Source organism: Anastrepha ludens, chromosome 5 (genome assembly GCF_028408465.1).
Source record: "Anastrepha ludens isolate Willacy chromosome 5, idAnaLude1.1, whole genome shotgun sequence".
Classification (NCBI taxonomy): domain Eukaryota; kingdom Metazoa; phylum Arthropoda; class Insecta; order Diptera; family Tephritidae; genus Anastrepha; species Anastrepha ludens.
This window is the reverse complement of record NC_071501.1, coordinates 33,495,279-33,514,193: the sequence shown is the minus strand read 5'-3', so window position 1 is coordinate 33,514,193 and position 18,915 is coordinate 33,495,279. Positions and strand designations below refer to the sequence as shown.

Here is an 18,915-nt window from a genome sequence, read left to right as displayed (position 1 = left end):
AATGTTATTGCGTGCGTATTGTGTGTCCATTTGTTATCCGCCTTTGGCTTTTGTTTATTCGCCCAACTACTCTTTTATTTCTTTCCCCGCTAGCATTTATTTACATTTTCGCTGGCCATTAACAATTTTGTTGTTTCCCACATTTTACTTCTTATCTCCGTAGTTTCTATTTACACATTTATTTCACTTTTGTTTTCGCCGCATTTTGTTTGTGCTGCCATTCATTACTTTCAACTATCTGCCGACCCTATTCTTTATTTATCTTCATTTCGTGTCCACTTAATTGTGGCTTTTCCTACTCCTGCGCGGAATGGGATGTGATTATCTTTAGTAGATTTCCGAAAGATTGGCGTTCTTTTGTCGAATAGTAAAAGCAAATAATTATTGTAGAAAAAGTGAAATATGTTGCTAGGCCAATAAGTTCAACTGGAAAATTTATGTTAAATAAATACGTACCAAATAAATGCGTATTAGCCTGGCGGTAACTAGTCGAATGGGGGCTAAAATATGTTAGGTCTATATTAATTAAAAGTATGCGTTAGCCAATTTATGCCTATTAGAGTCCTTTGCTCAATGTCTGCTTACGCACTCCACAGAAACTTAATCGAAAGACGACAGGAAAAAACGTATTCTCGCTGTAGGTTTATTACCAATGCTCGAAATTTTTAATCAAGACGGCGCAAAATTAATCACTCTATCGGAGGATTTCTAATTTTTGTAAATTACGTCGTACGTCAATCATATTTGACTTTCGTGAAGAAGACAGCTGGAGTATACACAGAGAAAAGCAACGAATCGCTAGAGATCCAAATAAAAATTTTCATCATCCAAAATCATTGTTATTTTGTTGGTTTTTTTTTTGTAAAAAATAAGTCGAAATGAACTTACAAAAAGATTGCGAAAGCTCTAAAATTTCCGGAAAAACTATAACCCGATAAAGAAGCAGTTTAAGGTAGGTGTTAGTGTTAAACGTACAAGAGGCTGTGGTGACCGTAACGAGGCGGAGAAAGTGGTGACCTTCCTGCAGAGAAATCCAAATCTCTCCGGAAGAAATATAGCTAGGATAGTGGGTTGCTCGGAACCACTGTACATGAACCTAAAGCAGAAGTTGGCTTGCAGACAAACAGTGCAAAAAAAATACCGAATAGCAATGCAAGGACTCTATGCCCCTTGACTCCATGCCATCAAGAGTCGTACTTGAAAAAAGATACAGTGTAGTGCTGCCAGAGGCTCAGTCGTGATCAAACTCTGAAAATGAGCCCGGCAAACACTGTTTTCGCATTTTCGCGGATGGCTCCAGGACCGAGCTTGGCTCCGGCTCTGGGGTCTACGTGGAATCCCGCGAGACAAAACTGCTCTACTTTGCTCTTGAAATGCATGCATCTGTGTTTCAAGCGGAGGTGTATGCTGCTCAAGACCCGATGAACTTTGTTGTAAAAAACTGATAGAGTGGCAGATCTATATGTGTCTGCAGCGACAGCCAAGCTGCGCTTATGACTTTAGACAGCCCCTCGACCACATCAGGGGTAGTCAAGTCCTGTAAATCCAGGCTGAACTATGTCGGTAGACATAATAGCATGGGCTCCGGGACACGTGGGTATCGCGGGTAACGGGACCTCTTTCTCCTTAGCTAGGATGGACTCTGAGGTCAACTTCTTTGGCCCAGAGCCCGTTTGACACTCTCCTCTGCGGCCATCACAGCCACGATTAGTAAATGGGTTACTACAACCCAGAAGCGAACTTGGCAGGCTGAGAGAGGCTGCAGATGGACGAAACTGATGTTGCCTGTCAAAGTCCAATCGACTGTTGCAAACCCTCCTGTCATTAAGCAGAAGGGAGTGCAGACAGCTGGTTGGACTGATGACGGGTCACTTTCTGTGGGTGACGCACATGGAAAGGGTGGGCATATCGGACAGTGTGCTCTGCCCAGCTTGTGAAGAGGAGGATGAGACGGCGGACCACTTCCTGTGTGTCTACCCCGCCTTGACTCAAATCAGGTTTGAGGTCTTTGGCACTGATGTGTTAAGAAGCGACCATCTTGGCTCCTTGGCACAACAAGATCTACTCAGATGTCTTCTGAGATCGGGTAGATTTAAAGAAAATTAAAAGGGAATCCAAGTGTAGTACAATGGACTTAATTAATGTCCGAGTGCTGCACTTGCTAGTTGTCCCGACAGAAAAAAAAATGCAAGGAGGAATGATATGGTTTATTACCGTGCCAAAAAGCAGGACACGGATTTCGTGCAAAGATGTGAATGCTGCGCAATGAACGATTAAACATACTTTATTTTTGACTTTTCTCAACTTTCTGGCCAATAGTCTTATGTTGCCGCTGTTAGAGAAAATGTCGCGGAACAATTTAAGACACACAAAAAGATGAAGTTTCCCACAAAAATTTTCGTTCGGCAGGTCATCTGTAGTTGTGCCATGAAGAGCAGACTTTTCGTAACTACAGGCACTACTTGGTTGGATGGTTGAAGTGGTGATTTACTATGTAACCAATTAGTATTTCCGCAGGGTTTTGTTACCCTATTCTCGCTACAAATAAGTTAAACAAGTATACCTTCACGATTAAACCCAGTCTGTGCGATTGAGAAACCTTTTAAGGTTGTTTATGCCTGTACCAGTCAAGTCCTCGAGGTTTTCAAAATGTGGTTTTTCCAGTATTAACATCATCGCCTTCCATGGGGCAGCGCATTCACAGAGGAAGTGGAAGATAGTTTCCCTTTTCTCCGGTTGATTACAATTATGGCAGTTTATATTGAAAGGGTGACGAGTTTTGGCTGCCTGCTCTTCTATAGACCAGAAGCCAGTTATAACTGCCGTGAGTATTCAGACATCCCTTTGTTTCATATTTATCAGTATTGACGATTGTTTGTGGCTGTATAAATGGGCCATAGTGTTCTACTAACTTTGTCTCATCTCTTCATATACAATCCGCGAGTCTGAGGTATTTTGAGAAAATTGTATTCTTGATTGCACTCAGTGGTGGAAATACCGATTCTGCAGTACCAACTTTCGCTCACGGTGGTAAGGCTGATACTACTTTATTCAACCAGTTTAGAGTTTATTGTTGTCGAATCCAGTGCCTGGATTGCCGCTTGGTTATCCGAAAAAATAACGTTCTTGCACCTAAAAGCGAAGTCAGCGATTACAAGCTTCCCCTACTCTGCAAGTATTGGAAAGACGCACAGATCTTTCAATTCTAAGTCTATAAGAATATACACTAGCTCCAACAATACACTCACTGTTTGAACCATCTGCGTAGACTGTAGTGTTAAAGTAGTTTAATAAAAAATCTTTACTTCAATCCTCCTGAGATAGAAAGAGCGTGGCAAGATTCGTATTGAATGTCACCGTTGAAATGATGAGATCAGTCCTCCCTACGGGCACTATTAACACAGAAATCTTCGTAAAAAAGTGCTTACAAAAGACACTTTGGCTAATTTAAAATTACCAAGGCATTTCTATCTTCTCTTGGCCTGATCTCCGTTTATGCTGCTACAGTAAAGCAGCTCTTAAATACTACGAGAAAAATTATATCGATTTTGCGCCTAGAGTGGCGAATACTCCCAATTGCTCAGAACTTCAGCCAACCGAGAGATATTGGGCCGTAGTAAAAAGAAATCTAAAGGGGGCAAGAAACAATATTTCAGAATGTCAGATATCTTCCACGTAAGTGGCATCCTGCGAGTCCGAAAATGCAAGACGTAACAGTGAAGGCTCTAATGGGTGGTATTCCAGAAATGGTCAACACTTTTACATATCAATAGAAGTTTTTTTAATCAAAATGAAATTTGAAAAATTAAATGAAATTACTGCATTCAATTCTTTTCATAAACAATAAGTTTTTTTGAAAATCGAAGAAGTAATTGTTGTTAAGTGGTGCATCTACTTTCTAGTGACCCACTCCTCATTTTATAGAACTATGCTACCCAAAAAAGCTTTTAAGATAGTCTACCATAGCCATGTAAACTGAAACTGCTCCCTATTCACTAGCAAATACTAAATATTTCGAAATGTTTTTTCCTACAGGGTAGCAAGATATGGTTAACATTGGTAGGACTTGTCGACATCGTTTGTCATTTACGCTCTAATGAGCTGAAGCAAAATATTACGTCAATAATAAGCTTTGTCAATAAAATTAAGGTATTTATAACACCTTTTGTATTGCGGCGTTTACTACTTTCCAAAGGCGAAAAAAGTCACACGAGTAAATATAATTGAGCATAGAATAGAGAATACTACACTAAAGGCTCTTAGTACACGTGCGAGGAACCCAATTAAGCGGATAAAATCGGAGGGATGAGGACATTAAATTATTAAATATAATATAATATTCTACCAGATTTACTCGTGTGACTTTTTTCGAATTTTGAACCGTAGGAGTATTTTTGGACAGTGTTAGTTATTAGGAATTAAATTTGGCTATGCCTATAAAGGGTGTTACTTTAGCTGCACGAGAACTATCGATTGCGATAACTATGGTTTGGTAACTAAATTGAAGAGAAAAATAGAAGTATTTATTTCCAAAAACAAAAAAAAAATTGATGAAAAAAGCATTAAATACAAGTAATAAATACATTAAAAAGAGATCTTAGATTAAGCTTTAAATTAAAAAAAAAAAAAAAACCATAATACAGAGGGATCATAGATCAAAGTTAAGTTTCTTTTCAGATAAAAAATTTCATTGGCTGAACAGAAAATTAAAACAAAAATTCTGAAAAAGGTGAAAAACTTTATGCTAAAAAATTTGGGAAAGAAATGTCTTCAAAAATATAAAATTAGTAAAACCTGAAATAATTTATATAAATAAATAAAAAAAATTGTCGGAAAATTCAAATTTAAGATTTAGGGTTTTGTTTTTTTTCTAAGGGGTCCTGGTGGTCTAGAGCTAGTTAATATCGCTTTCACGATATGAGAAAAAAGAAATATCTTTTTGTATATTTTAACGACGAAGTGCGTGTTTATTTTCGATATTCTTAAGACTAACTTGTTACAGAAATCTTACTGCTATTTATACTATTTGCATGCGGCAGTTGTTATCGCATTGGGATAATTCGTTGCTGATTGTGTATTGTTTACTTTTACATATAGATAACTATTTGAATGTTTATGGTTTGTTTTGGTGACACCGAATTTCTATTGTTCTTTACTTGATAATGCATGTCTATTGGCCATGGACTGAAGTGATTAGAAAAGAAGAAAGTGAGGCCATATTGTTAACTAGCTCGAAAATTTAGGGTATTTTCAGGAATTTTTTTTCTAAAGCGTGGTCAAGGGCCGATGTTGAATGTGAACCACACCTAAAGATTAAGTTTTTTTCTCCACTTCATTTGACATTTTTCAATTTCAGACTAACTCAACTTCAACCATGGAAAGATACATAATCGAGCAATGCGTTAAAGTTATTCAGGCTTATTATGAAAACGAGCGTTCAAATCAAAATGCATATCGCGCACTTGGTGAAGAAAATGAAGAAGATGAAGATGTTCAGTGATGAGGCACATTTTCACCTCAGTGGATTCGGCAATAAGCAGAATTGCCGCATTTGGGAGAATGATAATCCAAGAGTGATTGCCGAAAAACCAATACACCCACAAAGAGTGACTGTTTGGTGCGGTTTATGGGCCGGCGGCATCATTGGGCCGTAGTTTTTCCAAAATGAGGCCGGTCAGGCAGTTACTGTGAATAGTGTTCGCTATCGTGAGATGATAACGAACTTTTTATGGCCCGAATTGGAAGATATGGGTGTGGACGATATGCGGTTTCAACAGGACGGTGCCACTTGTCACACAGCTAACGAAACAATGGCTCTTTTGCGCGATGAATTTGATGGCCGAATAAGCTCACGTCGCGGCGATGTCAATTGGCCACCAAGATCATGTGATTTGACACCGTTGGACTTCTTTCTTTGGGGTTATTTGAAAGAAAAGGTGGATGTCGATAAGCCAGCAACAATTCACGTATAAACTGCTTGAGAGAATGTTTACCACAATAAGGCTCCATCGATTAGTCTACAGAAAATGAAGTTCCAAATCTTTTTCCAAGCTCTTTAAATGTTGTATTTAAATGATCCAGAATAGGCTGCACTTTGAATGCTTTATTATTCACATCAATTTGTGTATTATCATTGAAATGAAGGTACCGATGTATTTTTTCGAATTAACTCCGCGCATTGGACCTGTCACTAAATGGTTATGCACACCACTTTCTGTCTCCCAGTACATCCGAGTAGCTGGCACCTAAAAATGCAACTAATGAATTTACCAGGCAATAAAGTGAAATTATGGTTGAGAATAGTCACCTTGTTGTATCCACTTAGTATAAGGGTGCCTAGTTATGTGTACAATTCCACAAGATTTAGGGTGAGCGCTTCATCTCCTTTGCTTACAGCATATTTTATAGCCTGTGCTTGTATGTATTTATATAGTAAATTGTACTTCGATTTGCCCATTTTAGATAGTATATTAAAAAAATTATCCATATGCAATAAAATTTCGTAAAATTTTCATACCTTAAGAATATTTATTTTACTGAATTTTAGATTGCATTTTGTTTTTTTTTTAATGGCTAATTTTATATAAATAGTTGTAAGCTTTTTTTATATAAATAGCTGGATTAGTGGTTTCGTCGAGCCCTTCCTCCTATTTGTGGTGTGCGTCTTGATGCTATTCCAAAAATGAGTGAGCCCACAGTTTCCTGCCGCCTCTGAATGGCAACTGGGTTTTTATAAAAGAGCACGCTTGGGGCAAAATCAAAAATTCGTCCTTTGTGATACCATTGTAAGGGAGATAAGAAGGTTGGAAAGAAAAGAAGAAGAAGAGAGGGAGGGGGGCTCTGTGTATTCGGTAAAGACAACCGAACGTTAACTGGTATACGATGGTATTAGCCTCTTCGTCATCATCATCAAATTCATCAGGTTCTTAATATCAAGTTCTACAATCTCATTTGGCGTAGCAAAGAGATGAGAGTCAAGATGAGGTGCACTGACGCAAAAAAAACTCGAAGTAATGCCGAGTCTCACAGCATATATACCTCGCGGCCAATGTCCTGTAAGGGTACCCACGAAATTTGAGAGCTGAGATTTTGTTAACCTTAGGAGATCCCTTAAGCGCCGCAAATTCACTCGTGGCCAAAAAGATTTCGCGACCTTACAAGTTTGTATACTTGCCCACTGCTCGCTGAGTTGTCGTGAAGACCACCTCTCCACGAGCAGACCGTAGGTGGTAAACTGGTTGCCAACCCTCTCGTTTCGCCGGAGTAACTACCTCACAGGCCCCTTCTTTAATCAGCTCATCTGCTTTGCAGCTTTCTGCAAAGTCGCTATGACCAGGTACCCAGATGAGCTTTATGTCGAAGAATTCGGATGCGGGCTGACCATTAAATTTAACAGCCAGCCAGAGGTATTGTCTCATCAGGAGTGTCTAAACAATGAGAGGTAAGACAACTAAACCTAAGCTCTTAAAAAATCGCCCTTTATTTCATAAAATCGTTAGCAAAAATTAGTTTAAAAAGTTGTAGTGGACTTAATTCGTTATTCAAAATATCTGCCATAATATCTGGAGTGTGAACGCGTATTGCTGTGTTTGTGCCTTCTATTGCTTTTAGTTCTATTTTGGACCACTTTCGACGAATTGTGGGTTTTTTCTTTTTCCTTTGAGTGGAAGTCATTGACCGCGAGGTTTTTTGAATTGCTCACATCATTAAAAAACTGTACATTATCCACTTCTGATTTGACAAATTTTATCTCGCATGACTTTTTTAGATCCCCACGGCCCAAGTCGCCCAGTGTATCTTCATCGTCCTCATCTGCATCATCGCAATCGGATAACTCTTGTTCTTCAGATGGAAATAAAGTCACATCGATTGGTGTGGCATTTCTGATGTCGTCAATAATGTCTTCATTATTATCCTCATTCCGATCTTCGAGCCATCCAATTATCTCCTCAGTTGTTGCTTGTCTATAAAAAGGTATTATATAATATATGAATGCCCGTAAAGCCAAACTGGGGTAGCGTTTACGTATGATAAAACATACGCAATGATTTACAAGAAGCTAAAACACATTTCGGGGCAAGGTTTTCACTGCATTTTATATCTATTCGATGCGATTCATGGTTTCAACTTTGGGTTAATGCACGTTTTTATGTATGTAATATTGTAGCTTGGTTTTTTTTGAGATATAAAACTCAACTGAGTGGCATTATTCAGTTTTCCGAAAAACACTATATGAATTGGCGCGAAAGATGTAATCAAAAGAGCCTTAAATGACAACTAAAGAGCGTTTCTTTTCAATTACGCTTTTATCTCACTCGCCCTGTAAATATAAAACGCTTCTATGTAATAGTGGGTTTTCAGCGAATTTTTGAAAAAAGCCCTTTTTGCGTATGATGTATAATACTTTGTCATTAATGGGTTAATCATGAATATTTTCTTAGTGTGAAATTATTGTAATTTACAGAAATTATAAAAAATCCTAAAATACTGTTCGTTTTTTTACAGAATTTCTCGACGTAGTGGAAGTGGAAATAAATTAACTTTTCTAAAATATGCTATAAAGCAACTGAGTAATAAAATTTGTAAAGAAAATAAGGAAAAACCGGAAAAGAAGCAAAATACAACGAAATAAAAAATAACTATAAAATAGACGTGAAAATTATACGTAAATAAAAAATGTTAAATTCATAAATTATAAAAGGCATTAGGAAAAATTTGCAAAGACTAGAAAATACAAAATTAAATCGAATTACGCTATCGAAGCTTAAACTCTCATCTAAACGCGTGAAATAAGCAAAAAATAACATAAATTCCAATTCCACCAAAAATGGAATTGAAATAAAAGTAACAACTTGCAATATATTTACAAAGGCAGCTGCCACAGCAACACTCAAGCTGTATTTCAGCATAATTCACTCGCCTACCATGAAACTCTAATGCGTCTGTAAAGCCTCAAAGCACACAGGCTGTACCTACAGTGGATTTTCAACAACAGGCCAATGAATTTTGTCTAGTGACTATACACACACACACATACACCAATACATACATGCAAATAATTGTAACTGTTACGGCAATAATAATAATAGCAGCGTGTAAAATATTGGAGCAGTGGCAACATTATAAAATAGCAGCGCAACGATGCATACTTTTTGGCGCTTTGCAAAAGGCACACAAAGTGCCGAAATGACCCAAATGAAATTGCGTGCGCCGACAACAAAGTCCACAGCGACAACGACTGCCGCGTTGCTAACAGCCGAGAATCCAGCGACAACAACAAAAGCAGCGACGCCATCGCACATAATGAAAATGAAACGGAAACGTAAAATACCGGAAATTTCATTGCTAATTGTAGCAATTTGGATTAACAGCTTCTGGCCGTGGCCTGGCGGTGGCAGCAGTGGTGGTGGTGGTGGCGGTGGTGGTCCATTACCGCTCGTGTACTGCTCGCATATGTCCGCCTCAGCGGCTGGCGGTGTTGCCGCCTATACAGTCGACGCCGCACACCTGCACACCAGCGATATGCACAGTCATCACTATGATGATGATGGCGGCGGTGGTGCGGGTGGTGGTAGCAGTAGTAGCATGGAAAATATCGCAATGCATGGCGGCGGTATGCCAGAGGAATCAGAGGAGCGCGATCACATAGCCCATCATTTTGGTAAGTTTTTGTCGCCTTAATGAATTTTTCAAAAGCACTATTTACACGTCAAGCTCTAATCCACACACACTCGTACATATATGAACACATTTATATACCTGTGTGTGTGTGAGTGCAGACCAAATAATTTGAGGCTGTTATTTGTGCGGGTTTCGTGTGAATGTGCGCGGGCTATTGGCGCATGATTTTCGGTTTTTGTGGTTGGTTAGTGGCTTGTTTTTGTTGGTACAGTACATTTGGGAAGCTGCAAACGGCTAATATTATCGTTTCGGTTAAGCGGACTTAAAGCGGCTTAATGTTGTCTAAAAGTGATGTATGCTAACGGGGTGGATTGAAGCTCGCATATTTAGCGTAAGTGTGTGAGCTGGCTTTGTGCGTGTGTGTGTGTTGGCTATTAAATTAACTTTTAGCAAGGTTTATATGCAAATGTTGGTACCTATACAGCAAACTGAAGTTGTTGAGCGAAACTGAAAATAGAGAATTGCAGCACAGGTAGTGCCTTCCTGGTCGCTGATTTAAGTGTTAACTAATTGAGAGGAAGATATGTTTAGGGAGGGACTTATTTTGACCCACTAGCTATTTAATTTTTGTTTCGAAATACCTTTTCTGTCTGTTTAATTATTTTCCAGCGAAAACGAGTAGTATACCCGACATAAACCGAGTAAAATGTTTCTGCCTGTAAAAGAAGGTAATTATGACTGAAGTTCAAACGAATGCGTGTTGGGTTCTTAGAAAATATTTACAATATTTCATTCATAAATTAACTCAATATATCAAACACTTTTTATTTGAAAAAATCGTTTTGTATCGGTACTTTCCCAGCATTTGTTATTTCAACTTAATACAAGCTGTTGTGTATTGAGGGGTTAGGGGTACTCAGAGTCCCCAAAAAATGATGATTTTTAATATATTTTTTTTTGCTAGTCAACCGCTTTATTTTACAAAAAAAAATCATTAATGCATCATGTTTCAACTTGACCTTAGCAAAGTTTCAAACAAAAAAAATTATAATAATAATTGTAAAAGTTATCAGGGTTTGTGTGGAGTCCGTTCCTCCAGGAGTCTCTTCCGGTGATCATCACAAGTCCTCGAAGATTCATCTAAAATCAATCGGACAAGAGAAATTAGTTTTATTATTAGATAATCTTGTTCTTTTTCTTTTTCAAAATTAACTATAAGGCGGCTTCAGGAAATATTTTTCAGAATTTCGAGAAAAAAACCGACAATTTATTGTTTAAAAAAATTCGAAATTAAAAAAAACCTTCGATCAGGCACGAGTTTTTAATGTTTTTCAAAAGCAGTAAAAATTCTATTGAAATTTACTGAGCGATTTTTAAGTTACAGTAATCACTAGTTCAAAAACATAGTTTTGAGAAAAACGCATTTAAAGTTTTACTATCGATTTACCATATGTAGAGTTATATCCGGTCAGTCCATAAGTTCGTGCGTATTTTACCCATAATTTCATTTTTGCACGATTTATGTATACAAAAAATTACTCGCAGAATATTTTTTTTTTGCATCAATTTTTTTTAGAATATTATTATCATTTCTCTTCATTGTGATAAAATGGTATGGCTCAATTACGCATGGAACAAAATATCGGTCAAATGGCCGCCGCGGCCTCGGCGGCACACCTCCATCCGATGGTCCAAATTTTCGATGACGCTGAGGCATAATTGAGGTCCTATGCCGTTAATGTGCCGAACTATCTCATCCTTTAGCTCTTGAATTGTTGCTGGCTTATCGATGTACACGTTTTCTTTCAAATAACCCCAAAGAAAGAAATCCAACGGTCTCGTTGACGTTTAGGTGTGGTTCACATTCAACATCGGCCTTTGAAATTTAACCACCCTTTATAAAGCCAATTTTAGTCGCGGTCTTTGTATTTGGTAGTTTGGGAAACTCCCTTAAACAAACGCGAACTATCACGGATGTATGATGATGTCGCAGGAAGACTAGAAAGGGCAATTCATATGTTTGTTCCTAAGTGTCTGCAAAAATCAGTCCAAGCCGGCCTTGTACAATTCTAGGCTCATTTATCTTAACAATAAAGAAACCAAAGCATACAGACTATGTATACCGCAAATCTAAAAATACAAAATAGTTTAAAAAAACTAAAAGACACGCTTTTATTGCCAATCGATCTAAAAAGTATAAAATAAATTTGAATGACAAAGAGACCTATAATGAAGTAATAGCACTTGAACGATCAGTCATAGTCAACTACCTCAGAACAGAATTATAACAAAAATTAAGATACAAATAGAATAATTCAAATTAGAGTTAAAAGCGTGGGATGCTTGATATAGTAAATATTACAATCATTCTATTGGCAACTACCTATGTACAGAAGGTTATAAAAGTGAAGCAAAAATATATCGACTGTGAGTCTAAAGCTATGCAGTTATCGGCCGTGATAAAGAAATAATCGGGGTGAAGAACTTATTTCGTGGAGGGAGCCTGAGAAACGGCTACCCCACTCCATTGGCCAGTTTTTTTCGATTTTCGTGGTGTGGTGCACTATGAATTCCTTCCTCCTGGCCAAACTGTTAATAAGGAATATTATTTGAGCGTTATGCGTCGTTTACGTGAAGCAATTCGTATAAAAAGACCAAAATTATGGGCCAACAACTCTCGGTTTTTGCATCACGATAATGCACCGTCTCACACTGCACTCGTTCTTCGTGACCATTTCGCCAAAAATTCCACGCATGTCGTTCCGCAACCACCGTATTCGCCTGATTTGGCTCCGTGTGACTTCTGGCTATTACCAAAACTCAAGAGATCACTCCGAGGAACGCGTTTCGAGTCGATTGAGGAGATAAAAGCTGAATCGAAGAAGGTGCTGATGGCTATACCGGAAATGGACTATTCGGCATGTTTCGGGGATTGGAAAAAGCGTTGGCGTAAGTGTATTTCATCGAGAGGGGATTATTTTGAAGGGGATGAAATTGATTTACAAGAATAAATAAAAATTTTTCGTTTTACAACCAAATTCACCTTACTTTTTGCCCACAGGTAAAAAAAGAAAATATTAATCCTCGCAATCCTAATAAGGATAATGGAAAACTTTTATCAAATTATTGCATTGTTATCGGTCCTTGATAGGTGTGTAAAATTCCAAGTCGATCAGATTTTTAGAAGCCAGTGAAAATTAAGCTCAAAGATTCCGTTACATACATACATACATACATACATACATACAACCCGAGCTAATAAAAGTGTGTTAATAACGCAAAACTTTATGAAGCGTACAATCGGTTGCAAAAAGAATTCGATGTTCTGAACAAAAATTTTTATATCAGAACTACATTTCTCAGGTAGAGACTGGTGTCAATGAAAATTTTAAATATTTTTGGCAGTTTATTGACGGTAAGAAGAAAACCACTGGAATTCCGGATAAAATGCATTATTTGGGGGAAACGTTGACGGACATTCAAACCTTTTTGCAGATTGCTTTCGATCTGCTTATGTTTGCCAATCTGACACCGGAATAGAAGATACCTCTTTTAACAGCTTACGAACAAATAAAGGCTTCCAGCTCTCATCTAACGATGCTTTCAAGGGCCTTTCGGCCTTGACAAATGGCCCTAGAGAAGATGGCTTCCCTCCTATATTATTAAAAAAGTGTGCTACATCGTTAGCAAAACCATTAACAATTATCTTCAATAAATCACTAGCTTATGGTGAATTTTTACATAATTGAAAAAAATCGTTTATCATACCGATACATAAGCCTGAAAGCAAGTAGGAAGTCCCAAATTATCGCCCTATCTGCAAAATCTCTTGCATACCTAAACTCTTTGGAAAGCTAGTTCATGATTTGATTTTCTTGATTTCTCATATCGCTTAATCAGCCGGGCTTTGTTATGGGTAGATCTACCGATGCAAATTTGATCTTAAACCAATTTGAAACAGGCCAGCAATGCGTTGTCATTTTCACTGATTTTTCGAAAGCGTTCTATAGAGTCAGCCATAGTATCCCACTGAAAAAGCTGGGTCCAATTGGTCTAAGCTAGGATAGTCAAGTGGCTTGCATCTTATCTAACAGATAGAACTCAATTCGTTCGTGCAAATAACATAAACTCTGCTACCATCAAAGCTACCTCAGGCGTACTTCAAGGTATCCATTTTAGGCCACTATTGCTCTTAATGTTTGTTAATGACATTCCAGACGTTTCGAGACATCACGTTGTCTGATGCATGCAGATGACCTGAAAATTTACAACCGGATAGACGACGTAACTGACTGCATAAGACTTCAAGAAGACTTAACAAGATTGGAAGCTTGGTGTGATGATAACACTTTGCCTCTTAATGCTGGTAAATGCCAGCACATGTGATTCAGTAGACGCGAAGTTACGATTGTTTTCGATTACAAGTTGGGCATTGTTACCCTAAAAAAAATTATGAAAAGAAAGACTTCGGGGTCATATATACATCGAAAATGTCGTTTTCTAAACATATAGACTTTATAATTGCCCAGTCTAGATCTATGCTTGGCTTTGTAATAATGAATTCAAGGGAGTTCCAGGATATTACTACGCTGAGGGATCCATTCTATATGAATATTTCTACGCACTATTTGGGATCCATTCTATATGGATTCATCTTTAAGAATTGAGAAGGTTCAAAAACGTTTTACTAAATTTGCTATTCATTCACTTCGTTGGCCTTGCAGTTTGCCTGCATATAAAAGTAGATATCTTCTGTTAGCATTACCAACTTTAGAAATGCGGAGAAAAATTTCATCGGTAACGTTTATAAGGGGCATAGTTACGAGCCATATCAAATGTCACTTCTTGCTGGTGCTAATACTTTTTAATTGTCCCACTCGTTACCTTAGACTCAGCAATATGTTCAGTTAGTCAAAATGAATCGCTTGCACGTTGCACAAGGCAGTCTAACCAATTATGCAAAAATTTGAATATATTCTCTAACTCACGAGAGACTTTCAAATCAAAACTTAATCTGGAGATACACTTTTTGAATTGTCACTAATATAATATATCTCACAGTATTGCTTACCATATATTATATTTAAACTTTAGTATTAGTAAACTATTTGAGTTGTACTTTAATTGATGAAAGAATGAATAAATAAAAAAATAAAATTTTTAGCACTCTATAAATAAGCAATACCTTCTCATTGTTCGAAAAACTGCTTACACCTGTGCGTTGCTAATTGGTTGACCGCAACTGTAAGTAAACATATATCTGTATAAATATATGTAAATATAATGTTTGTAATTAAATTATCGCCATTGTTGGGCGACTAGCCGACGACTAGCCATTTCAAGCACCCATTGAGTTTGCTATGGAAATGTTAAAATTGTTACTTAAATAAATTTTAATTGTATTCTGCCGGCGTTCAGCAAATTTTATGCACGACGGGCAAGAGGTTAAGCTTACTTGCATATACATACATACACACACATGCATTTTCTGCTAAAGCATCACTTTTTGTTATTTTATCAACGTCATTTATTGCACTACTTTATGCAGCTACACTGGCGCATACATAAATATGAACGTGTGTGTGTGTGTACACACAATTTATTTATTAGCTCCATTGTCCTTGGGCCACATTGAAATTTGTAATTGTAATAATATCCTTTTGTCTATTTTGTTTTTGTTCCACTGCAAGCCCGCGCGGTCAAGTGGATTAATTGTAATTAGGCTGCAGTGGCCCGTGAAGATAGCAAAAATCTGAAAAGTTGGATAGCAAAAAAAAATTATAAATTTAAATAAAATAACATTAAATAGAGAAATTTATTTTTTTTACGGAAAATTGCCGTAAAATGTGTTGGCGCAGTTACTTCCGTTTGCCTTTTAGCATAAAATTCTGCTTTAACAAATATTTAAAACAGCTCGAGGAATTAATTGACAGCGGGATATCCTATTTGGTTAAATGAAAAACTTTAACTATTTTTCACAATATAATTAAAAATCGGAAATAAGGCGAAAAATTGTATTATTTTAAGTCTATATCCGCCATGGTAGTCAACTAAATAATTTAATTGAAGTTTATTTTAGTCAAGTACTTAATATTATATTACTGCTTTTGGAAAATTCAAAAACTTACTGGAAAAAAGCAAACATTTACGAGGTTTAATAAAGCAGCAATTTCCCACTTTTATTCCTATTAACAAACAAATAATTTTTGAAGATGTTCCTTGAGCTGTGAAAAAAGAAACGTGTGAAACATATCGCCAGCTCCTCCTCATGATTTATGGTACCACAATTTTATGCCAGCTCTGAACGGCTGAAGGTTGTTATGAGTAGCATTTTCAAAAGACGTGCCAAGATTTTGTTTTAAAATAAAAAATGCAAAAATTAAGATTTTTTCAAATTTCAATATTTCCATTCGAAATACGGCTCTTCACAATTATATCTGAGGAATGACATCTTTTGAATATTCACCAGAGCACATTTACAGGCTCTCATACGAGAATTGAAATTTTCTAGCACTCGCTCGCATTGAGTTCAGCAAATGATTACGCTTTGGCATCGCTATTGGTTTATTCACATAAAGGAAGAAACAGTCTAGGAATTACATTTGACCGACATCTAGGCGTCACATTTGGAAGACCCTTTACATACCTTTAATTTTTGACGTGATAACGTCTTATAATTCTATGTAGCCGGCTGCACGCACCAAAAAATGCGTCGTAATTTTGCTCATGCGTCGTTATCTCGCTCATGCGGCGTTACCTTGCTTGAACTGCATGTTATGTTATGTTATGTTATGTTATGTTATGTTATGTTATGTTATGTTATGTTATGTTATGTTATGTTATGTTATGTTATGTTATGTTATGTTATGTTATGTTATGTTATGTTATGTTATGTTATGTTATGTTATGTTATGTTATGTTATGTTATGTTATGTTATGTTATGTTATGTTATGTTATGTTATGTTATGTTATGTTATGTTATGTTATGTTATGTTATGTTATGTTATGTTATGTTATGTTATGTTATGTTATGTTATGTTATGTTTTGTTTTGTTATGTTATGTTATGTTATGTTATGTTATGTTATGTTATGTTATGTTATGTTATGTTATGTTATGTTATGTTATGTTATGTTATGTTATGTTATGTTATGTTATGTTATGTTATGTTATGTTATGTTATGTTATGTTATGTTATGTTATGTTATGTTATGTTATGTTATGTTATGTTATGTTATGTTATGTTATGTTATGTTATGTTATGTTATGTTATGTTATGTTATGTTATGTTATGTTATGTTATGTTATGTTATGTTATGTTATGTTATGTTATGTTATGTTATGTTATGTTATGTTATGTTATGTTATGTTATGTTATGTTATGTTATGTTATGTTATGTTATGTTATGTTATGTTATGTTATGTTATGTTATGTTATGTTATGTTATGTTATGTTATGTTATGTTATGTTATGTTATGTTATGTTATGTTATGTTATGTTATGTTATGTTATGTTATGTTATGTTATGTTATGTTATGTTATGTTATGTTATGTTATGTTATGTTATGTTATGTTATGTTATGTTATGTTATGTTATGTTATGTTATGTTATGTTATGTTATGTTATGTTTTGTTATGTTATGTTATGTTATGTTATGTTATGTTATGTTATGTTATGTTATGTTATGTTATGTTATGTTATGTTTTGTTATGTTATGTTATGTTATGTTATGTTATGTTATGTTTTGTTATGTTATGTTTTTTTTTTGCACGACGACTATCGATATCAAAACTACAATTTCCCAATTGAGAATGGCAAACTGTGTTGACATTGCCCATCGTTCGCCTTGCATTTTTGGTGATTAGGTGCATTTAGATTTATTGTTCAGGAAACAGTAGTGAAAAACTGAAATGATCGAATGGACCATTGTATTAAGCTATTAAGCTATTAAAAAGCACCCAATATTAAGAGTTAAAATTTCATAGCCCATTAGTTTATTTCCAGGATTGGTACCGCATTCCACTCAAAGTAAAATGTTCCTTACAGAAAATGTGTTAATAGGAAATACTTTTGTGTAAATATGCAGAAAAAAAGCTACCAAAGTTGAAAATACAAAAAAAGTTTGGTAAATTTCGGATTGATTGCAAATATTTGAGCTATTTTCGCGAAAACCTTAAAAACAATAAAAAATGGAACCATCTACTAGAACTTAAAAATCGTCAAGTAATCGTCAATCAAGTAATGCCAAAATTTTACGTAGGAAGAAGTTGAGAATTTCAGGGCATTAGAAAACTTCCAAACATAATATTGTGAACTTCTCAATGAATTTCACTACCCCTACTAGGCCATTTAAATGATTCATTTTCAATGTCGCATCATGATCAATGATGTTTCTGAAAAAGCAAATAAATATTCCCAGTTACCACCGCCTTTTGCTCGGTCCAGCTATTGCATTCAAGGGGCATGCATGGTTTTCATAGAAATGGATGACGTTATTGCTATAAGTATTTACTTGATGTTATTCAAATTTAGGTGGCAAACTATATAAACATAGGCGTTTTTAATAAGAGGTATTGTTTTGATATTTTAATATATGAAGCTATGCCATTAATTGTGGAAAGCAACATCAGACATTCATTCCACGACCACGCTTACAGGACAATATCCTTTTCATGAAATTTTGTATATACGTATAGCAAATTGGGTGCCCTATGTCCTCGATAGCCTCACGAATTCAATCTTTGAGGTCTATAATTGACCCTGGGCTGTTGCCGTAGACCTTCTCTTTCACGTGGCTCCAAAGAAAAACGTCATAAGGTGCTAAATCACAAGATTTCGGTGGCCGATTTCTCTCCGAGAGATAAGACGGTCCGGAGACTTTTCTCGTAAAAGATCAATAGTTTCGTTGCTTGTGTGGCACGTAGCGCCGTCTTGTTGAAAATAAACGTGGTTCAGATCAATATCATCCAATTCCGGCCATAAAAAATCGTTAATCATCTCTCGATAGCACAATCCATTTACAAATAACACCTGTTATTGGAAAACCCTTTAGATCATATTCCTTAACATCGATTATAAGATTCGAAAGAATTTAAATCTGAGTAGCCTGAATGCCAATCTTATACTGAAATAAAAGCTCGAATATTCTGTCCGCGACCTATTCTCTTCATTTTAGCTTTATGTGCCAAAGTTGAATCTTATTAAAGGGCCTAGTGTTCTCCGTTGAAAAGAGTTTTTTTACATTCTGCGCCACGCCTCTTAAAATATCTTTTTGGCACAATTTTGTTCCAGT

The 18,915-nt window shown here is 36.2% G+C and overlaps 1 protein-coding gene across 1 annotated transcript in view; it reads left to right on the top strand.

Annotated features, from left to right (window-relative positions):
• LOC128864625 (POU domain, class 3, transcription factor 3-like) overlaps positions 1 to 9,681 on the top strand; it is a 97,171-nt gene extending 87,490 nt beyond the window's left edge. Inside the window, exon 2 of the mRNA XM_054104383.1 lies at positions 8,506 to 9,681. Within this exon, the coding sequence (XP_053960358.1) occupies positions 9,142 to 9,681 (540 nt within the window). The 5' untranslated portion in view covers positions 8,506 to 9,141. The remainder of the gene's footprint in view (positions 1 to 8,505) is intronic.
• Positions 9,682 to 18,915: the final 9,234 nt, after the last annotated feature.